This window comes from Pholcus phalangioides, unplaced genomic scaffold (assembly GCF_987345545.1).
Source record: "Pholcus phalangioides strain wild (caught in Gottingen) unplaced genomic scaffold, Ppha-v1.0 ptg000002l_1, whole genome shotgun sequence".
In the NCBI taxonomy this organism is placed as follows: domain Eukaryota; kingdom Metazoa; phylum Arthropoda; class Arachnida; order Araneae; family Pholcidae; genus Pholcus; species Pholcus phalangioides.
The window spans coordinates 3,597,644-3,623,974 of record NW_028301595.1 but is presented as its reverse complement, the minus strand read 5'-3'; the positions used below and the strand labels follow the sequence as shown (position 1 = coordinate 3,623,974).

Sequence of the window (26,331 nt, the reverse complement as noted above, 5' to 3'; positions counted from 1 at the left end):
GAACTCTTCGGACGACCAGACGTAAACATCACCCCTCCGCGACTCATTCGTGTCAATTCTGACCACGAGGTCCTGATGACAGCTCTCCATTGAAGAGCCGAAACGCGTCTACCATTCGACCAATTGAATTTTATTTGTCTTGAAAACGTGGCAATTTTTGCGTAAATTAAAATCAGGCAAAGTTTCCAATTTTTGTGATAATATTATGCAATGATGACGAGTTAGACGACGTCAATCTAACGACTTTCATGTAACTTGGTGGCACTTCAGGAGAGGGGGGGAGGGTCTAACTCGAACGACATCTCTCTTGTGTGTGGTAAATTCGATAAGAGCAAATTCAGGTATCGTTTGTGTTCTGAGTGGATACACTCGGAGTGCGGTGGTGGTGCAGAGACTGCAGAAAATTTTATTTGGCATTTTTGTAGGCAGTGGTGGGTTCTAAGCCAGTTTCAACTCCGCTTTCGATGTTATTTTTGCTATTTAAGAACATGGATACAAATGTTACTAAATTTTTACAACATGAAAAATATTCACATCGATTAAAAATAACTACTAGCTTTACAAGAGTCATTGAAAGACTGGTTATTTTGTGGATGGAAGAAAATTCCTCACTGTCCCCATGGGGACCTGAACCCCGGTCTCTGGTTGCCGGACGAGTGCTTTACTAATGTGATGAATTTTCTTCTTTGTAATTATCATCTCCACAAAATTATCAGTCTTTCAATGAATCTTGTATTAACAAGTGGAGAGGGCATTGCTATATACCACCTTAGTTGTATATTTTCACATAAACAATTGATTCTAGAGTTGATTACGTCGTTAGAGTAATTAAATTAGTTAATTTCATAAAAAACTACGCAACGGAAGCTACCTTCCTTACTTAGCTGGCCCCGTTCGGTATTGCCCCGACCCATGGGGCAATTCCGAAGAGCGTAAGCTCTTACAAAAAAAAATTTCTACGAAAACTTTAACTATAACGTCAAATGTTTTTGGTTTTTTTAGTTAGGTAATGAAACGGGGTATCTACCTATAGTAAATTTTTTCATGAACTATTACAAATAATTGAGTAATTAGACATTTCCCTTTAGTGTTCGGCATTACCCCGCTCTCCCCTAATTTTTGAAACACCAAGATGTCACTCAGCCTTGAGAAACAAAACTAAAATGTCTGCTTCCCCCGGGCCCTACTATCATTTGCACACACCTTTCTTAATTTACTCCATTTTTTGTTCTTATCTCTCTAGAGATAATAGCCTTGCCACATGGACTCAAACTTTACAACGCGTCCCCGATAGGTACCTCCTTCAGGTCTTCTTCAGATGCGTTTTGCAACTTTGACAAGCCGTTTCATAAGCATTAAGATGGCAACGGACGTCCTATCGATTCGTTGACCCACATACAGTATTATTTCGAAAACTTTCAGCCCCAGCAGCAGCAGCACGTGTCCATCCTGTGCCACGTGATGCCTCATAAACATAATGAAGCTATTTCAGAAAAATACTCTTTTGTCAATTCAAATAACTGGAACTTACGGAAATGTGAAGACAATATCAGTACATATGTAATACATATTACGAATAATCCTTGGAAAGGAAACTAAAAGGATTTAATTAGATTAACGGGGGTGCTTTCTTCTAAAGTTTCCAAATTAAATGGCTTCCAAGGCACCATCTCCCGTAGCGAACGACTCGAATCTCTGGGGCCACCCGATGAGAGAACTTGGGAATGGGTTTCGGCGGATGGGTATATAAAACCGAGTCCCTTCGGTCGATTGATCATCACAAGTTCGATCATCGATTTCCTCTGGTGTTTAAGTTGGTTTTACTCTCGTTGGGAATATGTTACTGCTTTATAAGGTGAGTCGTTGTGAGTTGTTACATCGGGAATTTAGATAAAGAGTTACCTAATTTCGTGTATGCATTACGTGTTCAATAATTCTCATGGTCGTCTTCTGATTTAAGATTAACCGACTACCTTTCGTAGCACTTCCATATAAAATGGTAGTCAACTTTAATAGCATAATTTTGATAGAGAGTGTCCCAAAATGGTTGAAACAATAACAAATTGTGCACAAACTAATGTCGTTTTTCGTGAAAAAGTAGTTTTTACGTCAAATTTCAAGAAAAATTCATTTAATGTTCGAAACACGATTGCAAAAAAAAAAAATTCTACGATAGTAGTATAGAAATGGGCGCTCTCGTGTTCTATTTTTACTAAAACGTGGGCGCTCTCTTGATACATTTCTTTATAATAAATGTTTGTTATTGTGAACTAAAATTTAAATTATTGTATGGCATGTTCATAAGTTACACCCAAATCTGTTAATGCACATGTGAATTTTTTGAAAGTTCATTTCATATATCATGTATGTAAAATGACTGTGTAATCTCTACTATGATGAGACAAATACATGTGATAGACGTTAGATTTCGATACAAAACCTTAAAAATATATGGAAAAATATCGTATTAAAGTTTTGTAATGATACAATCAATAGATTTTTTTAGAAATAATGTTTCAAACTCAGGTAAAACGTCAAAATAAAGCATTCTTTGTAAAACGCGTTTAAAGTTTTTATTCACAAATTACAGTAAAGTCCATTTTTAACGGACAACTCCCAGATGCTGTTACTCCTCTTTTACGGCCAAATAATAATACCCCAGTGCATAATAAAAGTATGCTTTTCAAACCCCTGATTAACGGACACCCTCTCTTTTACGGACAAATGTTTTAGTCTCATTGGTGTTCGCAAAAGAGGTTTTACTGTACTTGTATGTAAAAACGCTACAGTAGGCTGTTTTGGAATTACAAGAACTAGGGATTTCATGAAAAATAGAAAAAAAACTCATTTTTTCTTCGAAAATCACGTTCTAAACCTAGTCGGATACCTAAACCCTTTAACTGGCTGCAGAAATCACTAAATACTCTATAAAATGTCTTCTTTTTTTTCCTATGAAATAGCCTTTCTTCTGATTTTAAGCAAGTGCAAAGTAAGGGAAGGATAGGAAAACGTGTGCCATTGAAAAATCAGTTCTACAAAATATCTGCGCTTGTCATTGCTAAAATAAAAGGCATTTAGGAAGGCGAGATATCTCATCAGAGTCAGTGAGAGAGTTAATACACTGGTGTAAGAAATTAAGAGAATTTGCAGACTTGGTCGATTATCTCTAGAACTACTGTACCGATTTTAATGAAATTTGATATGTACATACATTGATACAATACAAAACAAATAACTATTCAATAATTGTAATACACACGCATGATCGTGCGTAACACTCGTTGGAGTCAGAAGGTATGTAACAGCGGTTGCAAAATAAACAAAAAAAATGGGTTAATAGGGGGTATGGTCCCCTCTTACAGATATACAGGTCTCGCAGCGCAATTTCATACTTGAAATAAGGCAGTTTATCATTTCCTGTGGCAATTGGTCCCACTCGTTCAGCAAAGCTGTTTTCATTCCCTGGATGGTTCCCGGAGGGGAGGTGCGAGTTGCAATTGCCCTCCCCAGAGCGTCCCAGACATGCTCTATAGGGTTAAGGTCTGGAGATCTGGCTGGCCAATCCATCCGGCGAATATCCTCACTCTCTAGAAAATCGTCGAGCAGAAGAGCTCTATGTGGCCTCACGTTATCGTCCATTAAAATGAACTCAGGACCAACTGCGCCCCTGAAAAGGCGAACATAGGGCTCCAAGACCTCATCCCTATACCTCACACCAGTCACAGTGCCTCTTTCAAAGACACGGAGAGGAGTGTGGCCATCCAACATGATGCCTGCCCAGACCATTACACCTCCTCCACCATAATGGTCGATTTCGCGGACATTGGAGAGTAGGTAGCGGGTCTCTCGTTCTCTCCATATGAACGTACGGCGAAAATCGGTGCTTAGGCTGAACCGGGACTCATCAGTGAAGAGAACGGTCGCCCATTGATCCATACTCCAATCTCTACGCTCTCTGCACCGTGATAAACGGATTCTCCTGTCCGTAGAAGTGAGCGGGACGCAAACAGCAGGTCTTCTTGCAAACAACCCTCTCTCATGAAGTCTTTTGGAAACAGTCACCCTCTTGATACACGGGTTCCTGTGGCTGCATACAAGTCACGAGAGAGCTGAGAAGCTGTAGCACTCCTGTTACGCCTCGCTATAATCGACAAATGTCGATCTTCTCTGGCCGTCGTGGCTCTTGAACGACCTTGCCCAGGCTTTCTCTCGATGGATCCGGTATCCTGAAACTGTTTCCATAAGTTACACGCGACGCTGGGCGTTAAATTGAACTCTCTACAAATCTGAACTTGACATTGGCCTGCTTGTAGCCTCCCCACAATTCGCCACCTCATTCCATCATCTAAACGTTGGTGTTTACTCATTTTTACTGTAACAATTTGAAATTAACCGATTGCTGCAAAATAACACCAAGAAATTCGCCGAGGTGTGCTAGCGAACGAAATGCGTCTTAACTTACGCGCGCTTATAAAGCCTCTTTCTCTACTGGTTCCGCCTACACACACGTGTACGCTTACGTATTCGACGTACAGGATTTGCATTTTTGTCTAGAAGCACTGGTTTTACATTCAGTTGTTCTTTTCATGAAATTCGATAAAATATGCAAATTCTCTTAATTTATTTCACCAGTGTAATAGTATTGAGAATTTTTCTCCAGATCAGAAGTGAACCATAATGTAAATTGTCTTTGAGGCTTCTTTTATGAAGATCGATTGTCAGCTAAGACGTTCCGCTTGATCGACTGACTGTTAATCTAGCGGTTAAAAAATTTTAGTAGTGTCAGTAGAGTCGATGAATTCGATAAATTTTCCCATCAGAATTTGAAAACTCTAACGATGGCTATACATTAGATCCTGGTGCCACAAATGTGTGGGTTGATTTCTCCTCACTGTAGAATTTTTTGTTTTTAACCTCAAGCACACTTGAGCCCTGATTTAAATGGGTGTATAGGTTTTTAGTTAGAAATATTGTGAATATGAACTTTGAGGGCTTTCATTAGAGGGCAGCACTTGAAGTTCAACTTTCAGCGGTGGGAGGGGGGGATCAGATATCTTCCAAGAGAAAGTGCCTCCGTGAAAAATGTGATTTATTACACGAAATTTAGCGAAAAAAATTCTAGAAAAATTGTAAGCGCAGATGAATGTATTTAGAAAAGATGTACCCTCCACTTGTTGACACAATACATACAGAAAAACAGGCTATTTACGTAAAGATACTGATTTTCTAGGAAATTTTTTTTTTTCCAAGAATCAGTATCTCTACGTAAATATTCAGTTTTTTCGCCTGTCTTAAAACTGACATACCTTGCATAATCTTGGATGGAAAAAAAATTTAACAAATTGAATTATCTCCTCCCAAACAAAAGAAATTGAAAAAGTAAATATTTGCTCACATTTATGTTTTTCAAATGCATTTTTTTTTAGTTCAAAAATGCAAAAACATTTTGTCGGGTCTGAAAGAATTAATTCAGGTTCCACAGCGCGCAAGAAAGTTCTTCCCTAGTCTTTTTCTTATCAACCGTTAGTTACAGAAACGTAATTTAAATTAGAAGTAACCAAATAAACGTGTACGTGTTCGATATTTCATTCCTTTACTAGGGGTCGTATATGAACCATGGGAAAAAATTTAACGGTCTCTCACCTCCCTTTCCTCTATTTTCCAATTAATATAATTGTTTCCCGGGTCTCTTTCGAGTCCAGCAAAGAAATTCCATGTTTTTAAGTGCAATATTCGCTGAAATATTTGAGTTCAAAATCACTCAAAATGAGGAGGGGGAAACAAAATGTTTAATTAAGGGATGAATTGAGGAAAAAATTCGAAAATTTTCTTTTGCATTCGCAGCCTGTTGAAACTTTTCTGATATCTGGGATGTCTCGATTAACTCAGCTCACTAGAGCCCCGTTTACATGTGTAAGATTGGCGGTCGCTTTGGTGTGTGATTATTACCTGCATGGCAACTTTTTTTCCTCATGGGAGAGAAAAGGAGGGACGAAGATCCGTCACACAAAAAAAAGAGTCCCATCTTTGTTGAGGGAATAATGGTCGGTGACTCTGACCTCCTCTCCCATAATCCTTTGTGCCGCGAAAACTACTGTAAGCTCATTCGTCAGCCATCTTGAACCAACCACTTCCGTTCAAACCCCGTAACCAGTGACGATTTCCGGAAAGAAGAGGGGGGAATACCGGTATAAACTAAACGCCATGTAAACGGGTTGTAGCGGAAATCCCTGTTACGGGTAACTTCCCGGGATATTTTATTACACATTTAAACGGGGCTTGAGAGGATGTGTTAGTACGTACATCCTCAGTGCCATCTTAAGGCATGGGCCCACCAGGGCACGGCCCGGGGGCCTCAAGAGAAATGGGGGCCCTCACAAAAATGGAATCTGGTTGAGATTTTCGAAAGTTTGCCTGGTAGGGCTTCAGAAAAAATCATTTGACCCGGGGGCCCATGATGCTCTTAAGCCGGCGGCCCTGACATCCATATCAAGTGAAAACTGCAGACAAATCCTTATATTCATTAGACGAGGATGAAAAACAATGGGGAAAAAATGTTCGTTAACAGAAAATTTTGTATGATTAAGTATCATTGTGTCTAAAAAATTAAGAAGACAGTGTTGTAGTTCCTATCCATAACATGAGTTATTTGAATTATTTAAAGGCTTTTTTCACATAACTTCAACATTTTTAGTATTATAAAGTTTTAAAAAATAAATAAACTTATTGAAAGCATTCAATTGCCAAAACAAAAAATACGGTAAAATTTGTTTGTTTGTCATATTACCTGCATCCAGACCACAGCTTAAACATGAATGATGATGAGTCAGCAAGTGGGGGTTAGGATAAGATTTCTCAGAAGAGATATAAATTGGTGCATGTATCTCCAGTACCTGTACCTCGTGGAGAGCAGGCAGACCTCCAACACGATATCTTACATAACATGAAAATTCAGGCATTTGCCATTTCCATTTGAAAATGTAGAAGAAAGATGGTACAGTCACCATCCGTCAAACTAGCATTAACCTCCTCATCTACAAGTAGTAGAATATCTCGCCTCCTTAAAAACCCTCTTATATTAATTAGATTATTTACAAATACCAACACACAGGCCACCACAGGCAAAATGCCCAACGAGTTGGCTTAAAAAAAGAAGCCCATAAAAAATTATGGTTGTCTCATCTAAGCATGGATAGCTTTTTGATTTATCCCAATATGTTTATCGTATTTCTTTTTAAACGTAACAATCGTGTTAGAATTCACTATCCCCGGAGGCAAGCTATTCCATCTATTTACCACCCTATTCGAAAAAAAAAATTTCCTGTGACTTCACTTCCTAGAATTATCCGTTACCATTCGATATTGTGTCACATTCTCGAAGCAGTTGATTGGCAATGCATTAATAACTCACAACTTCCTCTAGTTTGTTCATTTTGATATCAATGCATGTGTGTTATGCTTTCAAGCTAGCATCAGACACGTATCTTCGCTCATTTGCACAGTACTTGGAGAGAGACTTATTTGCGGAATAATCATATGACAGGAAATAATCTAAACCCCAATTTCTGGGAAATCCCTTATAACCCAGCTACTTTCAGCAAGTAACTCAAATTAGTGCTCTCTGTATCACCGACATCTTCCTGAATTTTCACGACATTAAGTTGGAATTTTCTTTTTAATTGCTTTATATATTTGGCAACAAAATTCAGAAGAAATTGGCATTTTTTGCGCATGCGTACTTAGAAATCATTTTTTTAAATTACTAAAAATTTCGCCGAATATCGAATTGTTTCATTTCAGATTTCATTATTATGTGTCTGATATATATAAGTTATCAAATCTTCAATAAGTTTTGTAAAAGTATTGTGTGATTGAAAATTTCGCGTGTGTTTTAAGCAAAAAATATGTGCAAATTGAGAAAATTAGAATTTTTAATTAGAAACATACAGGGTGGGCAAAAAGTCCGTAGAAACTTTAAAAATTCATAAAAACCAGAAAAATAACCGAAATAGGAAACGGTTTGCAGGAATAGCATCGCTAGGTCACGGAAATTATTTTCAAGACAGGGTTAAAAAAAACAAAGAACATCCTTTGGTGCTGGTATTACCGACTTCGGTGGAAATATGCAAATGAGACGATTATAATAACTTGCGCTGCTAATCCACAATCAGTTCACCGTTGTAAACCGTGTATGTGGACCTGCTGCACCCTGCCGTTGCTGGATTTGTGACTCGCCTGCAATGAGTTATCTTCTGTGGTGGTGGTCATGTGGAACACATACTACTGTAATAAACGATTTGGAGGCATTCCGTTCGTTATTTGCTATCTTTTGTTTGTACGTCAGTGCCACCTATCGGCTGTTTTTTAGTTATTTTTTTCGGTCTTAAAAAAAAATTTCCGTGATCTTAGCGATACTAATTCTGCATACTGTTAGTTATATCGGTTATTTTTCTGATTTTTATGAATTTTTAAAGTTTCCACTGACTTTTTGTCCTACTACTACTGTAGTAGTCCTGTACTACTTTTTCGCATATTTTCCGACAATTTCCTGTTTTAAAAGAGGAAATCGATCATCATTTTGCACTTGCGCCTTATATATTATGTGCTTTTAAAAGCCATTATTTTCTTGCATGAACAATTGATGAAAAACGAACACGTCAAAACGATTACCTTATTGCAATGGAATTATTTTGAAAAATATGTGCCTGCTTTAGGTAATCTTACAGATTTTTAAAACGTAGTTCCAGGACATAAAATACGATTATTTACGAAAATACCGTGACCTAGCGATGCTAACCCTGCAAAACGTCTTTTATTTCGGTTATTTTTCCGGTTTTTATGAAGTTTTAAAGTTTCTACACGGACTTTTTGCCCCCCCCCCCCCCTGTATATACAGTATATCTTAAATCTAAGTGCTATTTTTCCGAAAATACATGCAAGTATTGCACAAAACAAGTAAAATATTCTATGAAAGTTATAAATCACTCGCAGCTTTTTATGTTACAGGATTAATCAAAAAAAATGTTCGTTGTGTGTATGTATTGTCTTACAAAGTGAATATACACTTGATGATTTGATCATGATCTTCATAGCTAAAATGATCTGTATTTTACGGTACATCCCGTACTTTTACGTATTTTCGGATATTTCAACATTTCAAAATGTCCCGTTTTTCCCTCGTTTTTCAACTGAGCTTAATAGAATGCTTCCCCCCCCCCCCATTTTACTGAAATCAGGGATATGAAGATTGTTTTCCATAAATTATGAAGTACTTATATTACAATAATCATGACTATGAACATAGATACTCATCTCTCATATTTACAGATCAAAAGTTTTTTCCGTGAAATGCATTTTAATGAGCGATTTTCAAGCCATTTTTTCTTGCCAACATTTACCTTTTTTTTTTTCATTTTAAATTGGCAACTTTTTTTGGTGAATATTGGCGGTTTCTTTTTCCTCATACCTCCGATCACTATTTTTCAGATTTTTCTCGAGGAGAAATGCTCAATTTACCCCCATGGCTTTCTTATTCTCGAAGGGATACGGGGGATCTTTACCAATATATACTATTCTAGTAAGCCTATTCTAAAAAAAGCTGTCTCTATGTCTTTTAGGCTGGTATTACACTACAAATTTTTACAAAAGTTATTTGATAAAACTTGGAAAATGTAACCAATAAGCTTATTAGTTACATTCGAGCAAATGCAAACGGTAAGCTTATTGGTTGAATTTTTCACGTTTTATAAAACTTTTATAGTGTAATCCCGACCTAAATCAGTTTATCATAAGTATATTTTCCTGTTACGGAATATGATCCATCGTGTGATATACGCATACATTCGCAGGTAGCCATATTGGTCGGATTGTTATTTTCAACATGTACTGCTGGGAAGAGGAGCACCTATCATCAGTACAGCGCACCAATTCAAGCGGCAAGGGTAAGAGTACAATTTCACAAACACTTCCAGAGATTCAGGCTGTGTAATATCATTCAGCCCAGTCGTGTCCTGAATGCTGTCGGATATTTCGAACCCGTTAAATGGATAAACGCATGACATTTATGTTCGACATGGATAACGACATAAAGTCGTAAATGCTACCAAGCGTATCGCTTATCATAAATGCATCTGGCAGGTTTCGTCAAGCTGCGCTTACAATATCTTCCTTGAAAATCCATTCCAGCTTTTACGGCAATTTTACCAATTAACCCTAGGGTTTTTAACTTTTTATATTCCCATGGACCTTTTCCGACATCAAGATGAAGGCCACGAACCACTTGTACCTATAAGATGAAGGACACTAACTCTTTGTAAAAATAATATGAAAGCCATGGGCTCTGTTTAAATAAGATGAAGGCCATGAACGCTTTGTGATAATAAGATGAGGGTTATTTATCCTTTGTGACAACAAGATAAGGGCCATGGACCCCCTTTGTGACAATAAGATAAAGGACGCAGAACCTTTATGACGATAACATGATGGCCACAGACTCTTTGTGACACCTAGATGAAGGCCATGGACCTTTTGAGACAATGAGATGAGAGTCACAGACCGTTTTTGACGATAATATCAAAACCATGGACCTGAGGCGTCACAGCCTAAGCCACTCCCCCCAGAGTGACCGTCAGAGCGTAGGTGGTGTAATTTGTATGTCCATGCTCGTAGAGCAAAGATAAGTCAGTCGTTACGCAGTTCGTTTGTTTCCATGTCTTGTCCAATATGACGTGTTGCGAATAAAGTCCGTCCCTTTATTATGAAATCAAGGGGTATTTTTATTTCTTTGCCTTGGATAAAAAAAACCGATCAGCGTGCCTTCGCGCTAGACCCTTTGCGACAGTAATATGAAAGCCACGAACCTTTGCGACAGAAAGATGAGGGACACGCCCTGTGTGAAAATAAGATGGATGTCACGGGGCCTCCCCCCCCCCCGCCGCCTAGCCCTTTGTCAATCAAATTCAGACCTCGGACCTTTTATGACAATGAGATGGAAGACCATGGACCCCCTCCCCTGTAACAATGAGATGAACGCCGTGAACCTTTTGTGACAATAAGATGAGAGCCAAGGACTTTTGTGATAATAAGATGAGAGTCAAGGACTTAAATAAGATGAGAGTCAAGGACTTAAATAAGATGAGAGCCAAGGACTTTTGTGTCAATAAGATAAAGACCATGGGACCCCTCCCCCATGACAATAAACTGAAAACCATGGAACCTTTGTGACAATAAGATGAGAGTCAAGGACTTTTGTGACAATAAGATGAGAGCCAAGGACTTTTGTGTCAATAAGATAAAGACCATGGGACCCCTCCCCCATGACAATAAACTGAAAACCATGGAACCTTTGTGACAATAAGATGAAGGCCACAGATCCTTTATGAGAAGATGAAGGCCATGGACCCTTTGTACGAAGTTAATGAAGCCACGGACCATCTGTGCCAATTAAATGAAGGAAAGCCAGACCCATCAACAGGGCCATATAACCCACAACAACATATAACAATATAAAAACAAGTAGTTTTAACTGTTTTCTCATCGAATTTCACGGACCCCTACAGACTATGAACCCCCTGGACTAACAGATAAATTTGGTCTCCAAATGCTCTAATATTAATCGTTGATATAATGACAATTTAAACATAAGTTTTAGTTATTTATTTTATGCATTATATATACTGGTTAATATTTCTAGAGTCAACCGTACAGTTTTTCTTACGGCATCGATGACTACAAGGGAAACGCCCAGTTCCACAAGGAACATAAAGACTCCTATGGACGCGTCACGGGCAGTTACGGATACAAGGACGGTCAAGGAATCGAACGCATCGTGCAGTACGTTGCTGATGATGGGGGTTATCGGGCAGAGATCAAGACCAACGAACCAGGTACTCACGACGACAATCCGGCGAACGTTATGATGTATGTGAACGAGGAATCTGCACCGGTCCGACAGGTGGAAATGACCTCTAAATATTCGTCCCGGATGACCGCCCCTGTCCAGAAAATCCAGCAAGTCCGAGAAATGTCTTCCGCCTACGGAGATTCAGATTCCGGTAACCTGGAATCCGATAACCTCGAATCACCAGAAGAAGACGTTGAATTCCAAACCGATGAAATAGCTCAGATGCAAGGGGGTTACGCTGCTCGGTTGGAGGCGACTAGGAAAGGGCACGTAGCGCCTAATCTGGAACGCCAACGATCCGGATACGGTAAAGCTAGCCAACGATCCTCGATGCAACCAGTGATGATGATCCGTCAACAACGCCTCGAAGCCACGCAACCGCAGAACATGCACACATACGGGCGGTCTCAGCGTCTGCAGCAAGTTAGAGAAGAACCTGAAGCGGTATCGTTCGTGTCCAGGCAGATCGAGACCCTGCGAAGGCAGCCTGAACCTATGCCCGAAGCCCTACAACAGCAGAAGGAAGGGTACGGATCCTCGAAGTTCGTCGCGCAAATCCAGGAAGATACTCCGGCTCCCAAGTCGGAACCAATGCGAGATGAATACAAGACGTCCAGTCGGCAAAGGACGAGCCCCCAGCAACAAAAGATGGCGCATTACAGTGAGTCGTCCATGAGCTCTAAAATGTCGTCCAAGAGTCACACGAGTCCCTTGCTGGCGAAGATTTCCCAGGGTCCATGGACCGAAGTTGGTGCGTCTTCTCAGCGCCAGAAATCGAGTCGATCTTCAAGTATGGCAGACCCAAAACCGGTCCAACAAGTCCGAGTCTTGCCAACAGTGACAGAGACTGACGAACAACGTTTCTTTCAACGCAACTTCGGTGATAGGACACTATCATCTGCGAGGCTGAGATCATCGAACCAGCATTCGGCTTACTGAAGCTACAATATTATCTATACTCAATACTACCTCAAGAAATATTGAAAATAAATATACGTGTTCGTGATGTATCGCAAATTCGTTGAATGTAATAAAAAGAAAGCATTCACGAGATTCGGTGTCTGTCATTCCGTCTGATATACAAGTTTCTAGAAACGCATTTAGATATTTTTATGTCACCCACAGTTTTTCAACAATAATATGCATCACTGGCGTACTTATGACCCACCACCCAGCCAAAATTTTTGTGTTTTTTGCAGTGAAAATTGAATATTTCCATCTTTGAGGTGCAAATGTGAGCCGATTTCCCCGTTAAAAAGTCTGGTCGCAGAGAGAGCAACAGGCCTATAACAGTACATATTTATAAACATCACACGTCACTCAACATTTGAAATATAGATGACTCCACTAAAACATCACACACGACACTATATACGCACTCAGACTGTTAAGTACACGTACTCACACTTCCGGCACAACTCAGTCGGTAGTAATTTGCCCATGGCGATAGGCAAGAATTGTGCTTGGTTTGAGTGGAAGAGAGTAATGTTAAGTTGTAGTCGAAAACAAACCCCTGCGCCTACCCCTTTTGAGAAAGTCCTGCGTTCCCTACTGATATGCAAATTATGAACATGGAATAATATTATATCAAAAACGTCATGGCCGTTTTCAATTTACCGCTTGAATTCATAAAGTTAATCTAAAGCAGTAGTTATTATTCAGGAGTCCACAGATTCTCTTTGGGGCCCTTGGAAGATTTTCGGATTGTCCGTGAGCCTGGATGGGAAAAAAATTACCTTTTGTCTTTACATCATTACGTGCCGAATGTCATTCAGTAAAAGGGTCTGAGGTCTTCATTTTATTGGCAAAGGGGTCCTTGGTCCCCGTCTCATTGGCAAAGGAGGTCCCTGGCTTTCACCTCACTGACACAAAGGGTCCGTAGGGAACATGAAAAGTTAAGAACCACTGATCTAGGATCACATTTAATGCTGGAGGGCATCGTTTCGCAACTGGTGTTCTGTGAAACCCTTGAGTTCCTAGGACCTCCGTTAGTGGTTTCGCATCGTAATAAATATCAGTGACAGCTCACTGATATTATTTTAAATAAAATGGAGAAAAAATTTCAATTAACTTTTATCACAAAATTTTAAATTTCGCGTTGCGTTGCTCGTGTAAAGCGAGCACTACCCCTAATATCGGCGATGACTATTTTAGATGCTTGTGTTTTTAGGGAACAACGGATATTTTGTACGCCGTTTGGAAGTGCCCTCACAAAAACAAAATGAAGTGATCATTTTTGTCGCATCGGGGACATTTTCTACACACGAGGGCTAATTAGACCGGGACCTACAATTCATTGTAGATTCCGAACAGCAGTTTTTTTTTATATACTCACCTAGAGGTTGGTGCGCTAACCCCTCGAAGTGGGGCTCCCGGCGGTAGCAATCTTTTTCTGTGGTCATGTCGCTGTTTATGTTGTACCTCTGTGCCAGGAAAGTTTCTGACAAGGACGAATCGGGTATCGAACTCACGACATCTCTAAACATGCTTTGGTACTTTAGGTGAGGATCTTATCGACCTGGGGTACCGCGCGCGAAATTGAAGTAAGTCTCCTATGTCATTTTAAAAGAGGTACGCATGATTTCTACCCATTATCTAGGGATGGGGAAGCTTCCTATGCGTTCTTGGAACATGAAAGGTTGGGAATTGAAGTAACACAAGAAGTTGAGAAACAAGGGATGGTTATAATCCAGATATCTCATCATCATCCATGGTCATTCCCAGTGAGAAAATTAATATGCCACACCTCTCCATAACCATTAAAAAAAATAACCGAAAATCAGGTCGAGGCCACTCAAGACAATTAAAATCCAATTACGACATAATCGTTAGTGGAAACAAGGAGGGGTTCTAACGTGTCATCCATCTCATCTTTCATATCATATCTATTATATCAATATCATGACAACCAATTGAATATATTGACAGATTTCGAAACTGCCAGAGAGGGAATCGACACACGTCTATTCCAGTCTTCTCCGGTAGTAACCGGTTAAGGTATATTTCCTTTCAGACGTCCTTGAAGAATTGGAAAATGAAAGTGAGCCACTCTCACTCTCTCTCTCAACGTCATCATCTTTGGGAAGGAAAAGAAAAAGAAAAAAAAGTCAATGGGGTCAGAGCTTTCAATCTCTCTGTGAAATCCATCCATCGGCTAATTTTACGACTTTTCTTCTTCCCTATCCACTCCTACATTATTATAGGACGGTTCCGGTTTTGACATTTCACGTGAATTGTTATGGAAAACTGTATCACACACATGCTATCTTTTTTTCTTTCTTTCAAAAATAAATATATTATTTCGTTGAAATCATGTTTTGTGATGCAAGAAAATGGGGAGGAGAGGTAAAAACAAAACCAACAAAAATTGAGGTCCATCAAAACGTGAATTGAGGAGAAGAACAAGATTTTCGGTGGAGAGAGAAGATGGATTCTCTCTCATCGTTGTTGCATGACCTGAAGCTTACCCAGACATGAGAAAGAAATAATAAGAAAAAAAAACAACTAGATTTCTTTTTTTTCTTCATTTTTTATGTATTATTCTACTTTCTCTCTCTCTCTCCGCCCCTTTTTTTTTTTGTCTTATTTTATTTTCTTGTAGCCATTCAGGTATTTTAAAAATCGGTTCTATAAATAAGGACACCAGATTCCACAACCGGGGTGTTCTTCATAACCTATATACCTCTCCAGACAAGACTACAAGTATATAACCACTTCGGTAGAGCACGGAACGGACAGACGCTGTTCGAGAGTACTCCAGAGAGTGAATAACCACACTGTTGACCCACCCGTGTGCTGTGTCGGAGTTGCATCGTTGCCCGGAAAAAAAAAAAATTTCCTGCGTTCTCATCCACGAACGAAAACATGATCGGAAAGGTAAGAAAAATTTTGAAATTTATTTCGTATTTCGGAATGGTATTAATTTATCATTTTGATGATAGAGATTATTTTATTCGTGTGGAAACCGTTAATTGTACGGGAAAGACTGAGAGATGAGAGAGTGGTTCGAAAGGCCAAGTGAAAATTTCTCGGGAAAGCTATGAAATATCAAAACGGAACCATATTAATGTCTAGGCATGACTGTCACCTGAACGTTATAGGAGGCAGTGTTGACTGGTCCTCTTGGTAGTCGGTCGAGATTTTTATGAAGGAACTTTCAAACGGTGTTAAAAAAAACGCTTGTGGTATCTTGAAATACACCGAATAGCAAGGATAATCATCGCCGATATCAGCTGCCTACTTGACAGAGACCATCACCTGAACGTTGTTAGGAAGCCTGGACGTTGTTTGCCAGTGCTGCATTTGGGCGGTGTAGACTTTATATGAGGAGACTTCCAAACGGTGAACAAAACCCCCGTGGTATCTTAAATGCATCAAATAGTAAGAATAGCCATAGCCGATATATCAGCAGTTACCTCTTTTTGACAGTAACATTTTTTTTCTCTATTTTTAAAAAATTTGTTTCTGATCATGGTCAGGAAAAAGAAAATTTTCACATAGAAAATCGGAATTAAATTTCTGGGAAATTTTATTATTTTTTAAGTCATAAAAGATCAAATTTAATTATAAACAAATTTTAAAAATTACTATGTCTCTCATTAGACCTTTTAGTTCCAAAAAATATTCCTTCCGTACGGAAATTTTAATGTAAAGCATCTGAAAAAAAAAAAATTTTTTAAAGCGTTTCGCAAATGGTCAGTCAAAAATGATTTTTAAACACCTTGTGAAGGATCTTTCCTACTATTATAAGAGTTGGAATGATTAACTTACGAAAGTATATGGCATCATAGAATTTAATTAAAAGAGGTCTTATTTCTATAAACATAGTATTATCATTAACACGAACAGTATTTTCTTGTTCTTCCTAACAGAGATTTTGGCCAAAACACCCTTTTTTCTCATTGACCTTAATTCTACGGAGAAACAAACGATGTATCCAGCTGAAGATGATTATATTCACATCAGTATTAACCAAAACCTTATTGTAACAAAGGAAAATCTTTTAAAATGAGAGTTTTATGCTTCAAAGGCATATTATAATCAACGAGGGAATTTGCGAGCATTTATTTTGGTGAGAAAAATGGATGGAAAATTATTATAAAAAGTTCAAAAATAATGTCGGATTATTTTCGGTCACTAAAAATTTATCTAAATTGCAATTCAAGGATAAGTGGTATTTAAAAAACATATTTGATTATTATTTTATATTTTTATGTTATTCACCGTAATTTCCTGCAAGACGCGTCTGTTATATAGCTTTAAAATTTTATTTTTTGCTCTTGTGTGCGGCTAATTTAAAGCCATGGCCTATCCAATAACGTCTTTTAATGACGTTCAGAAATTGTAATGACTTAATTGTAATGACTCGACGCATATATATATTGTATGCAATATGCTTTCCAAAATAATATTTTACACATCTCTAATACTCGATTTTTTATAATTTTTTAAACATTGAACGAAAAAATTTGACGTTATTAGCAACCTTGCATCTTATCCTTATATGACAAAATAGAATAATATCAATATAATTTGATAGAAATAGATTCAAAATGAAATTAATAAATTTCTGTTTATAAAATAATGCAAATAATTGATATTTTATTTACTTAATAATATACAATTAAGCTCGAAATTTAACAATACAAATAAAAGAATTAAATTTCACAAACTAACTGAGGTAGATACATTTTCTCAGGGCGTACCGAGTCTTTAAGACTCCCATAAGCTTCCCTGTTCGATGCTGCTCCGTACGAGCTGGATGAAGAAGTCAAGAAACTGTTTGTATGTGACAGTTGAGTGTGTGATTAAGAGGTGTGTCAATAAAAGAGAATAATTTTTTTTTTTACAGCCTATTTGCTGTAATGTCTAATTAATTGAGATCGTTTTAGAAAATATGAATTCGATAAGTTGTGGCTTACTTATCACAGAAATTTGGAATTTGTAGAGCTATGTCCGAAGGAGATGAAGTATCAAAATTCAAGAACGCATTTCATATGCAATTACAGAATCTAACCGTCAATTATCTCAGCAAACAACTGACAAAATAGTGTGGAATTCTGCACCCAATGGTTACAACAGAGTATATATTATATGTTCATTCTAATGAATTGCGTGATTAAAAACAATATATATGATTACATGTTGATACAAGATTAAATGCGATAAATATGGGTAAGCGTTCAGTATATTTGCAACACTATGCCTCCAATCAATGAAGAGAGAATTAGAACTATTTATACTCAAAATTCAAGAACGCATTCCATACACAATTACAGAATCTAACCGTCAATTATCTGAGCAAATCATTAACAAATAAGTGTGGAATCCTCCATCTAATGATCACAACAGAGTATATATTATATGTTCATTCTAATGAATTGCGTGATTAAAAACAATATATGTGACTACAAGATTAAATGCGATAAATATGGGTAGAGCCTTCAGTCAATGAAGAAAGATTTAGAATTATTTACTCCCGCAGGATAAGGCGAGATTTTTGTTATATCATTGTGCAATTATTTTGTTAATTCAATCTTAGAAAAGTTTTTGTGTAATAAAATAATAAAATAATTTGTTTTTCAAATAAATTAAATGTTTATGAATTTATCTCACACACAATGTGTTTTTTTATTCTTTAGCTATTTTAAATTGGTTGAAAATGAAGGATTTATTTTCAATGCGATTTATGAAAAAAAAAAGATTTTCGCGAAGGGTGGTGGTGTTGTTGTTGTTGTTGTGTTTGTGTTTTTTTGTTTTTTTTTTTTTTGTACAGAAAAATATTTAAAATTTTAGTCGATAGATGGCGCTGTACAAAAATCACAGAATGCTTAATGTGAACCTTTCTTCAATCTTTTCTGTGTCCGAAACGTTCGTAAAGCTTCAGCCGGTGATTCGCGGCTGAAGTAAAACCGCTTTAACAATAGTACCCCGTACCAAAAAAAAATCCTCTTCATGAGAATAACCTTTTCGCAAACCGCATTCAAATATACCACACCTCCCCTTTAACTTTTACCAATTTTCCCTCTATTTAACCCTTTTGAGGCCCCCCCCCCCGTATTTTGCTCCACTTTATGAACTAAACAATTTCCTTCATTGTGAACCAATTTTTATTCAGTTACATTGATGTCATCCGGTTTTATCACGTGCGCAATATGTTAATAATGCTTTTTTTTCCCCCCTTAATGTTTGAAAATTTGTAAATGAAAATAACTGCTGAACATATGCGCATGTCTTTTTTGGCATAGCATAGCGCATGCAGTCAAACACATGTGTATCAAACTTTAAGTAAATAAATGAATAAATTACATCTTTATATATAATGAGGGAGAGAGAGAGACATTTCTGGAAATTATGGTATTAGTAATTTTAATGAAAAATAATAGTTAAATCGTTGATAACCACGCTTTTAAATGATAAATATTGAATTATCATTAACTTAAAAAAATGTTTTATCTTTATTAGTGGTTGTTTATTTAGCTAGAGACCCACCAATCTCATTAACTTTTAAAAATCTTTGATTGGTTCGAAATTAAGGATTTCTTGGATATGAATTCAATCATACGTATGACCTCATTAAGAACATTGTAGAGTTTAAATAAGATCATGTGCATCCGTAGATGAGGCCTAATGATAGAAACGAGGCCACATTCAACGGAATTAATCGACTTTTCAAAAAATCAAAATCAATAATCCTCTTAAAGAAGGGAAAAAAAGCATTCAAACTCATCAGATTTTAATTAAATTCAAGTTATAAATGTTTCCCACGATCCTTTCAATAATGAATTTAGAATTTCCATATGCGTCTTAGATACACCGACATGCTTTTGATTTAAGTACGTGTGTGACCCGTATTTTCACGTATTTCTTAACCGTCCCGATTTTTCTTATGCATAAAATTGATCCATTTTTCAACGAAACTAACTGAAATTTTTATTCTTCACTGAGATCAAGAACGAAGATTACCTTCATGATAGAGGGTGTCCCATAAATTATAAAGACTTCAAAAATTCATAAAGAGCGAAGGATTTGGTATATTTGAATGCGGTTTGATATAAGAAAAAAAAGGCATTTAGTTCAAATTTTACTTGATAGAGGACGCTACACGAAAGCAAAACACTGGAAATGTGCAAATCAGAGTCCCATAAAATACAGGGTGCGTGATTGACAGCTCATTTCTGAATTTTCCCGTTACTGGCGCTTACTTAAGGTTTTTCATCGTGATGTTGCCATTTGTGGATAAATCTCTATTGTGGAAAATGTTTTACGTCAGCCACGAATCACCGGCTGGAGCTTTACGAATGTTTCGGACACAGAAGAGATTGAAGAACGGTTCGGTTCCAATCACTCCTGCTTTCTAGCAACGCTCTCTGTCGACTGAAATTCGGACTAATTTGTTTTCGCCTGCAACGGAAAATCCCTCTTTATGTGCATAACTTTTTCGCAAACCACATCTAAATATATCTTCTTTTTTATAATTTTTATGAATTCTTAAACTATTTACGCAACCCTGAATAAAAACTACATCGTACAGCCAGGAATATAAGTGTTCATCCCACATATATATGTCATGCTAATGACCATATTTCCCCGAGAAAAATACGTGATATTGCGACTTCAAATACGGGTAGAAATACAATAAGAAACATCGTTAATTGTCGCCAAAAACGAACCCAAAAGTGAACAAAATGGCTAACTATCGCTAAAATCATTAAAAGGTCGCCAATGGCGAGAAATGAAGCGCTACTGCAAATTGCAGTGGATTATAATGAATTGTACGTAATAAAACATTTACAAAAACATGACAAATATATTAAATGAATATTCTTATTTACTGTCGAATAATTATCATAATATAGTTTAGGAATGAGGGAAGATAATTGTAATTGATTGATTTCGTTAACGAATATAAAATTCAAGTTGAGTTCATTGAACACGCGGGACATCTTTTACAAAAAATTAGGATTTCCGAAATTATGTGAAAATACGAGAATTTTCCGGTCCGTAATATACATCCCAGAATATTACGGGACGTATGGTCATATTCCCTGTACCTTTCTGGATGAAATATGGCCAATCAACTTGAACACTTCTAATTTTTTTTTCATTTTCTCGTTTAGGTTGTATTTTTGACCGTGATTGCTGCAGTTTATGCGCAACAGTACGGATATCCTCCAGCGCAACCTGGTTACGCCAAGCCAGAAGAAATTCAGGTATGTTGAAGTAGTAGTTCTCACCCAGGGCACACAACCTGGGGAAATATGGCTCTTGCAGTCCTGGGATAATCTGGGAGGGGGGCCCCACGAAGGAAAATTTTGTGAAAGGGGAGCCTTAACAGGGCTTACGTAGCTGGGGTGGGGGGGGGGACAGAAAGGAGTGAAATATTGTGGGGAGAGTGAGACTGCTTTCAGAATCCAGTAGAACCAATGCCGAATGCACGAGCCCACTAGCGCACGGCCCGGGGGCCTTAAGTATCAACATGATCAGCATAGCGACCCATCGGTCTGTGTTTAATTTGAAAATTTTTATGAAATATTTCTGATTAATGAAATGTTTGTTTTGCGAAATTGGTAAAACTAGTTCATTGTATTTTAAAAAGTGGGCCAACCAAGGCCCGAGCCTAGGGCCACGAATCAAACAGAGCGTTCCAAGCTATCGAAAACCTCCATCAATTCTGAAATTATTCCTCTCGTGAATTCTGAATTTTTATTCATTCTACAATTATTTTTCTCGTTAATTTTAGAATCACTTTGAAAATTTCATATTAGTTTTTCATTAATTTCAGAATAATTTTCAAATTTCGTAGTAATTTTTCATTAATTTGAAAATTTTTTCATTAATTTCAGAATAATTTTCAAATTTTATATAGTAATTTTTCATTAATTCCATAGTAATTTTTCATTAATTCCATAGTAATTTTTCATTAATTCCATAGTAATTTTTCATTAATTCCATAGTAATTTTTCATTAATTCCATAGTAATTTTTCATCAATTTCATAGTAATTTTTTCATTAATTTCGGAATTTTTTCATTAATTTCAGAATAATTTTCAAATTTTATGTAGTAATTTTTCATTAGTTCCATAGTAATTTTTTCATTAATTTCATAGTAATTTTTTCATTAATTTCATAGTAATTTTTTCCAAATTTCAGAATTTTTTCATTAATTTCAGAATAATTTTCAAATTTCATTGTGATTTTTCGTTAATTTTAGAAGAATTTTTTTATCAATGCTAGAATAGTGTTCTTCACTTTCGACAATTTGAAATTCTCAAGAGGTCCCCAAAAAATGTCTAGGTCCCACCCCAGGACGCTGAAACTAAAAGCGTCAAGACGCCCGCTGAAATCAGTAGCGTACCAAAGGGATATATAACCGAATTAAAAGTGGATTCGTACGACCCAGCTCAGGAACCCCTTGCGAACCAAGTTTGGGTCGCGAACCATTTGTGTATTAGAGATTATTTATCTTTTATTTTTCTTCCTTAGTAAAATTCGTAATTCTTCGTTCTTTCGATTCGTTGCCACAGTATCCTCCCCAACCGTACAACTTTGGTTACGACAGCAATGATGACTACGGTACCACGCAGTTCCGCAAGGAAACCGGAGATGCCAACGGACGCGTCCAGGGTTCGTACGGGTACAAGGATGCCCAGGGCGTCGAGCGTATCGTCGAGTACGTCGCAGACGAGAATGGATACAGGGCCTCCGTGAAGACGAACGAACCTGGAACTGACAGCAAGAGCCCGGCCGACATCGAACTGTACGCCAATCCGATCCACGTCAACTACATCCCACCGCCAAAATACAACGCACCTCCTCAAGCGGGAGCAGCGCCAGTACCTCAGTATTAAAGGACGAGAATGCGAATTCGGAGGGAATACTCTGATTGGTCACTTCTTTTCCCATCAGCATAGGTATGTACTGAATCGCTTACCCTTTCAAAAATACAGTCGAACGCCATTATAGCGAACTCCAAGAGAGACAGAAGAAATCACTTCTTTATAACGAAATTTCGTTATAAAGGAATTTTAGGTCTTTGCATTGTGCCTACGTAAACTTATCTGGGTGGGGGGTTAAAAGAGTGTTCGTTAAAACGAGATTTTCGCTATAACGGTATTCTTAAAAACGGGATTCGACTGTATCACATTCAGGTAGGGTTATCAGATTCGGAAACTCCAAAATGACGGTGCATTGATCCAGGTCTGAACCCCGTTGACGCACAGCGGTGGTCTGCTGAAGTTAGTTTACTGCTGTTTTCAACTTCAAAGCATGAATGTGCGCGAGACGGTCTCCCATTCAAAAAAGTCGCTCCGCAGAAAGCAGGCAGACCTACAGCACGATACTGACATAACATGAAAAATCCAAGCACTCGCCATCTTTACTTCAAAATATTAAGACAGATGGCAGCACCAGTAAAAAACACGAGACGATTACTTTTCTGACAGCATAAATACGTTAGGGTAACGCACGAACTCAGAACACACATTTCGGTATGCATCAATTCGTTAGAAATTCCGTGAGGAATGCGTACGAAATGCATGTAAGGTTGAATTTCAGTAATGCCACCTAGGTAGACTCGTTTATTTTTGTTCACAACAGGTGGCACCAGTGTATTTAAAAGACACCAATAATTTTCCAATAAAAATTTAAATACTATTGCTGGCTTTTTCACCAAAACTGTGTTACCGAATTCAAAAACTCAGAAATGAGAACACATGCGCGCAGTCTTGGTAACGTCACTTATACGTATTTTCACAACAGATGGCGCCTCTAAACAGGGAGCAGAATTGTTTTCCTAACCAAAACAAAGACGCATTGTATACTTTTTTTGGGCAACGGAAATAGAGGGGCACAAAGGGGGGATCTGCCCCAGACGTCGTTAAGTGGGAAAACAAAAAAAAACCGCTATTATAAACGTTTCGAAGTTTACAGTGGAAAGGATGCTGATCGAATTGTTTTCATTTTCCAATAAAAGTCCCCCGGGGCAGTTCAGCCTCTGCACATTGACAAAGGAGGAGAAATTTTCCGAAACGTAGCAGGATACTTGAAATAACATAAAAAAAAGGAGGATGTCTGACAATCCTAGACATTTCCAATTGGTGATGTAGTCTGGAATGTTTTCTAGTTATGGTCTGTGTGGGTGCTTTTTATTGGGTACAGCTCTGAGTCCCCCCCCCCCCGAAGAGTGTAAATATGTGGAGGGAGTAACAAATGAACACACACAATGACATCAGAAGTTAGGACTTGCCTGCATTATAAGGATTAAAATAAATCCTGTACATTTGTCAGTGCTGTCATCTGTAGGACAAAGATAGCTGCAATATCACTTTTGGTGTTGCCATCTGTTGGACTAAAACTAAGTCATTATCAATGCAGTCTTGTGGACGTCATCCTTTTTGATGACATTTCACCCTTTTGTCCTCTTCTTTTCAGGCTCCCAGAATTATTTTTTATCTTTCCTGGGATATATATATATATATATATCTTCATTATATGTTTTAGCTTTATGCAGGAAAGGCCGTAAAATTGCGTGTGCGTGTCCGGGATTCTTCTCCTAAATATATACGAAAGATGGCAGCAGTGCATAAATAATTTTCCACCAATCGATAACAACACTTTATTTGCTCTTTTTGCCACTAGATGACAGCACTATATTAACATGCTTACAACACACACACATACATACATACATATAGGGTAACCATATTCGAAAACTGAAAGAACGCTTGTGCATGAACGCTTGGTAATACAATTTTGCCCAATTTCCCCAGCAGATGGCGTCACTATTCTGACAAATAAACCGACCACAACAGTAATTTTTCGCAACTGTATATAAAACCTAACCGCTAACGAAAAGCAAAAAGAATTCTGAAGGACTTTATTTCAGTTAGTCCCCTACATGGTTAGGTCTGTGTACGACAAACATAGTAATCAAAACGCAATAATAAGCACAGGGTGTCCAAAAACTGACGGATCCATAAAAAAAGGAATAATAAAGAACGAAAGTCAATAGAAACACCCGTTCGCTGTACTGGTGCTTGGGAAAACAGTAAACTGTCAGTCAGACAGAATTTTAAAATCAGTTGCATAGTTTGGAAGTAGATGGCACTGCAGCTCTGCAAGAAGGCAATTCACAGAAATTATCTGACCTCTCCGCCGGGATTTTGAAAATACATTTCATTTTCATGGACTGCAGGGCTATCTGTTCACAAACTTTGAAACTAATCGCTTAAAATTGAAACTAATCACCTGAATTCTATTCCCGCCATCCCGGATAAGACGTTTGCACGGTGAATTTCGATCTGTTTACCCATGTTAAAAATATCGCTTTTTTTTTCTATAGTTTACAGTGTCATCTATTGCGGAATTCTAAAACTAAGGTTCCAAATTATGTCTGACAAAATTTTCTGTGTTCTTATGATAGGTGGAGATAGACTTGGAAGTCTGGGGGGGGGGGCCATGAACACTGTTGCTTTAGGGGGGGGGGAGATGATGCTGTTAATTCATATATACGTATTCAGTCGACTCCATCTTATACGCTGGGGGGGGGGGGAATAGTACCCATGCCTCCCCTCCCCCCGTATCTCCGCCCATGCTTCCTATCGTCTTTCTATTTCTTTCATCATTAATCATTTTTCAGATGTGTCAATTTTAGGACACCTTACAAACGTCTATAGATATTGACAAGTTGGCCTTATTTTTCATGTTTTTTTTATTCAGGTTTGCTCTCGTCAGATTATTAATTAGCTATTTGTTAACAAAAATAGAGCACAGTACAATCAGTAAATTCTCGCTGTATCGAAATATTGCAACTCTTATAATCATAATGATTTCACAAGTGGCAAATTTGATTTGTAAATGGCATGTAAGCAAAAATCCATGTCTCAAATTTTGTTTTTCAGATGTGTTTTGGGGCTACTTGGAAATAACGATAGATTATCATCCTACCCGATCGATTTTCCAGTAGAAGCCTAGCCTTTTTCGCCTTCCTACTGAGCCTTAACTGTATTTTTCATGCCAATCATCTACAAGTTATACGCTGCGATACCTTTCGGAAAAATATGGTGATTCTCATCATTTGTGTTTTTTTTTTTTCGTATATTTGTACCCTTTTTTTTGTGAAATAAATTATTATTTTTTCTTTATGCGTGTCTTTCTTTATTGCCAATGGCAGTGTTACTGCGATCCCTGCTATGCGTTAAAATTCCAAGAAATTTAGTTTCACATAGTCTGTCCCAAGTTGTTTGCGCAAAGGATATATCCGCACACGTTGACTTTAGAAAAACACTTTTTCAATTACAGAATGTTTTTAAATGGACGCGTTGTCACTCGAAATATCTTAAATTTCTCAAGTGGCATGGACAGGGCGTCCATAATTAAAAGACCCTATTTTCAAGTAGCCTAGGCGAAACCAGTCATCAGAAAAGTGT

The 26,331-nt window shown here is 37.7% G+C and overlaps 2 protein-coding genes across 2 annotated transcripts; both read left to right on the top strand.

Moving 5' to 3' along the window:
• Positions 1-1,773: 1,773 nt before the first annotated feature.
• Positions 1,774-12,954, top strand: LOC149089083 (uncharacterized). The gene is made up of 3 exons (XM_089237221.1): positions 1,774-1,855; positions 9,849-9,941; positions 11,693-12,954. The coding sequence occupies exons 1-3, from the start codon at positions 1,838-1,840 to the stop codon at positions 12,839-12,841; spliced, it is 1,260 nt and encodes a 419-aa protein (XP_089093347.1). The 5' UTR covers positions 1,774-1,837; the 3' UTR covers positions 12,842-12,954.
• Positions 12,955-15,083: 2,129 nt separating this feature from the next.
• On the top strand, positions 15,084-26,046 carry LOC149089082 (cuticle protein 10.9-like). The gene is made up of 4 exons (XM_089237220.1): positions 15,084-15,778; positions 21,022-21,114; positions 22,429-22,815; positions 25,804-26,046. Exons 1-3 carry the CDS (start codon positions 15,767-15,769, stop codon positions 22,750-22,752), a joined length of 429 nt encoding a protein of 142 aa, XP_089093346.1. The 5' UTR covers positions 15,084-15,766; the 3' UTR covers positions 22,753-22,815; positions 25,804-26,046.
• The last annotated feature ends 285 nt before the right edge of the window (positions 26,047-26,331 follow it).

Bases quoted from the DNA above. Each gene is read 5' to 3' on its own strand.
- LOC149089083 (XM_089237221.1), top strand. The intron at 9,942-11,692 runs GTAAGAGTACAA...TAATATTTCTAG, and splicing joins CACCAATTCAAGCGGCAAGG to AGTCAACCGTACAGTTTTTC.
- LOC149089082 (XM_089237220.1), top strand. The intron at 21,115-22,428 runs GTATGTTGAAGT...TCGTTGCCACAG, and splicing joins CCAAGCCAGAAGAAATTCAG to TATCCTCCCCAACCGTACAA.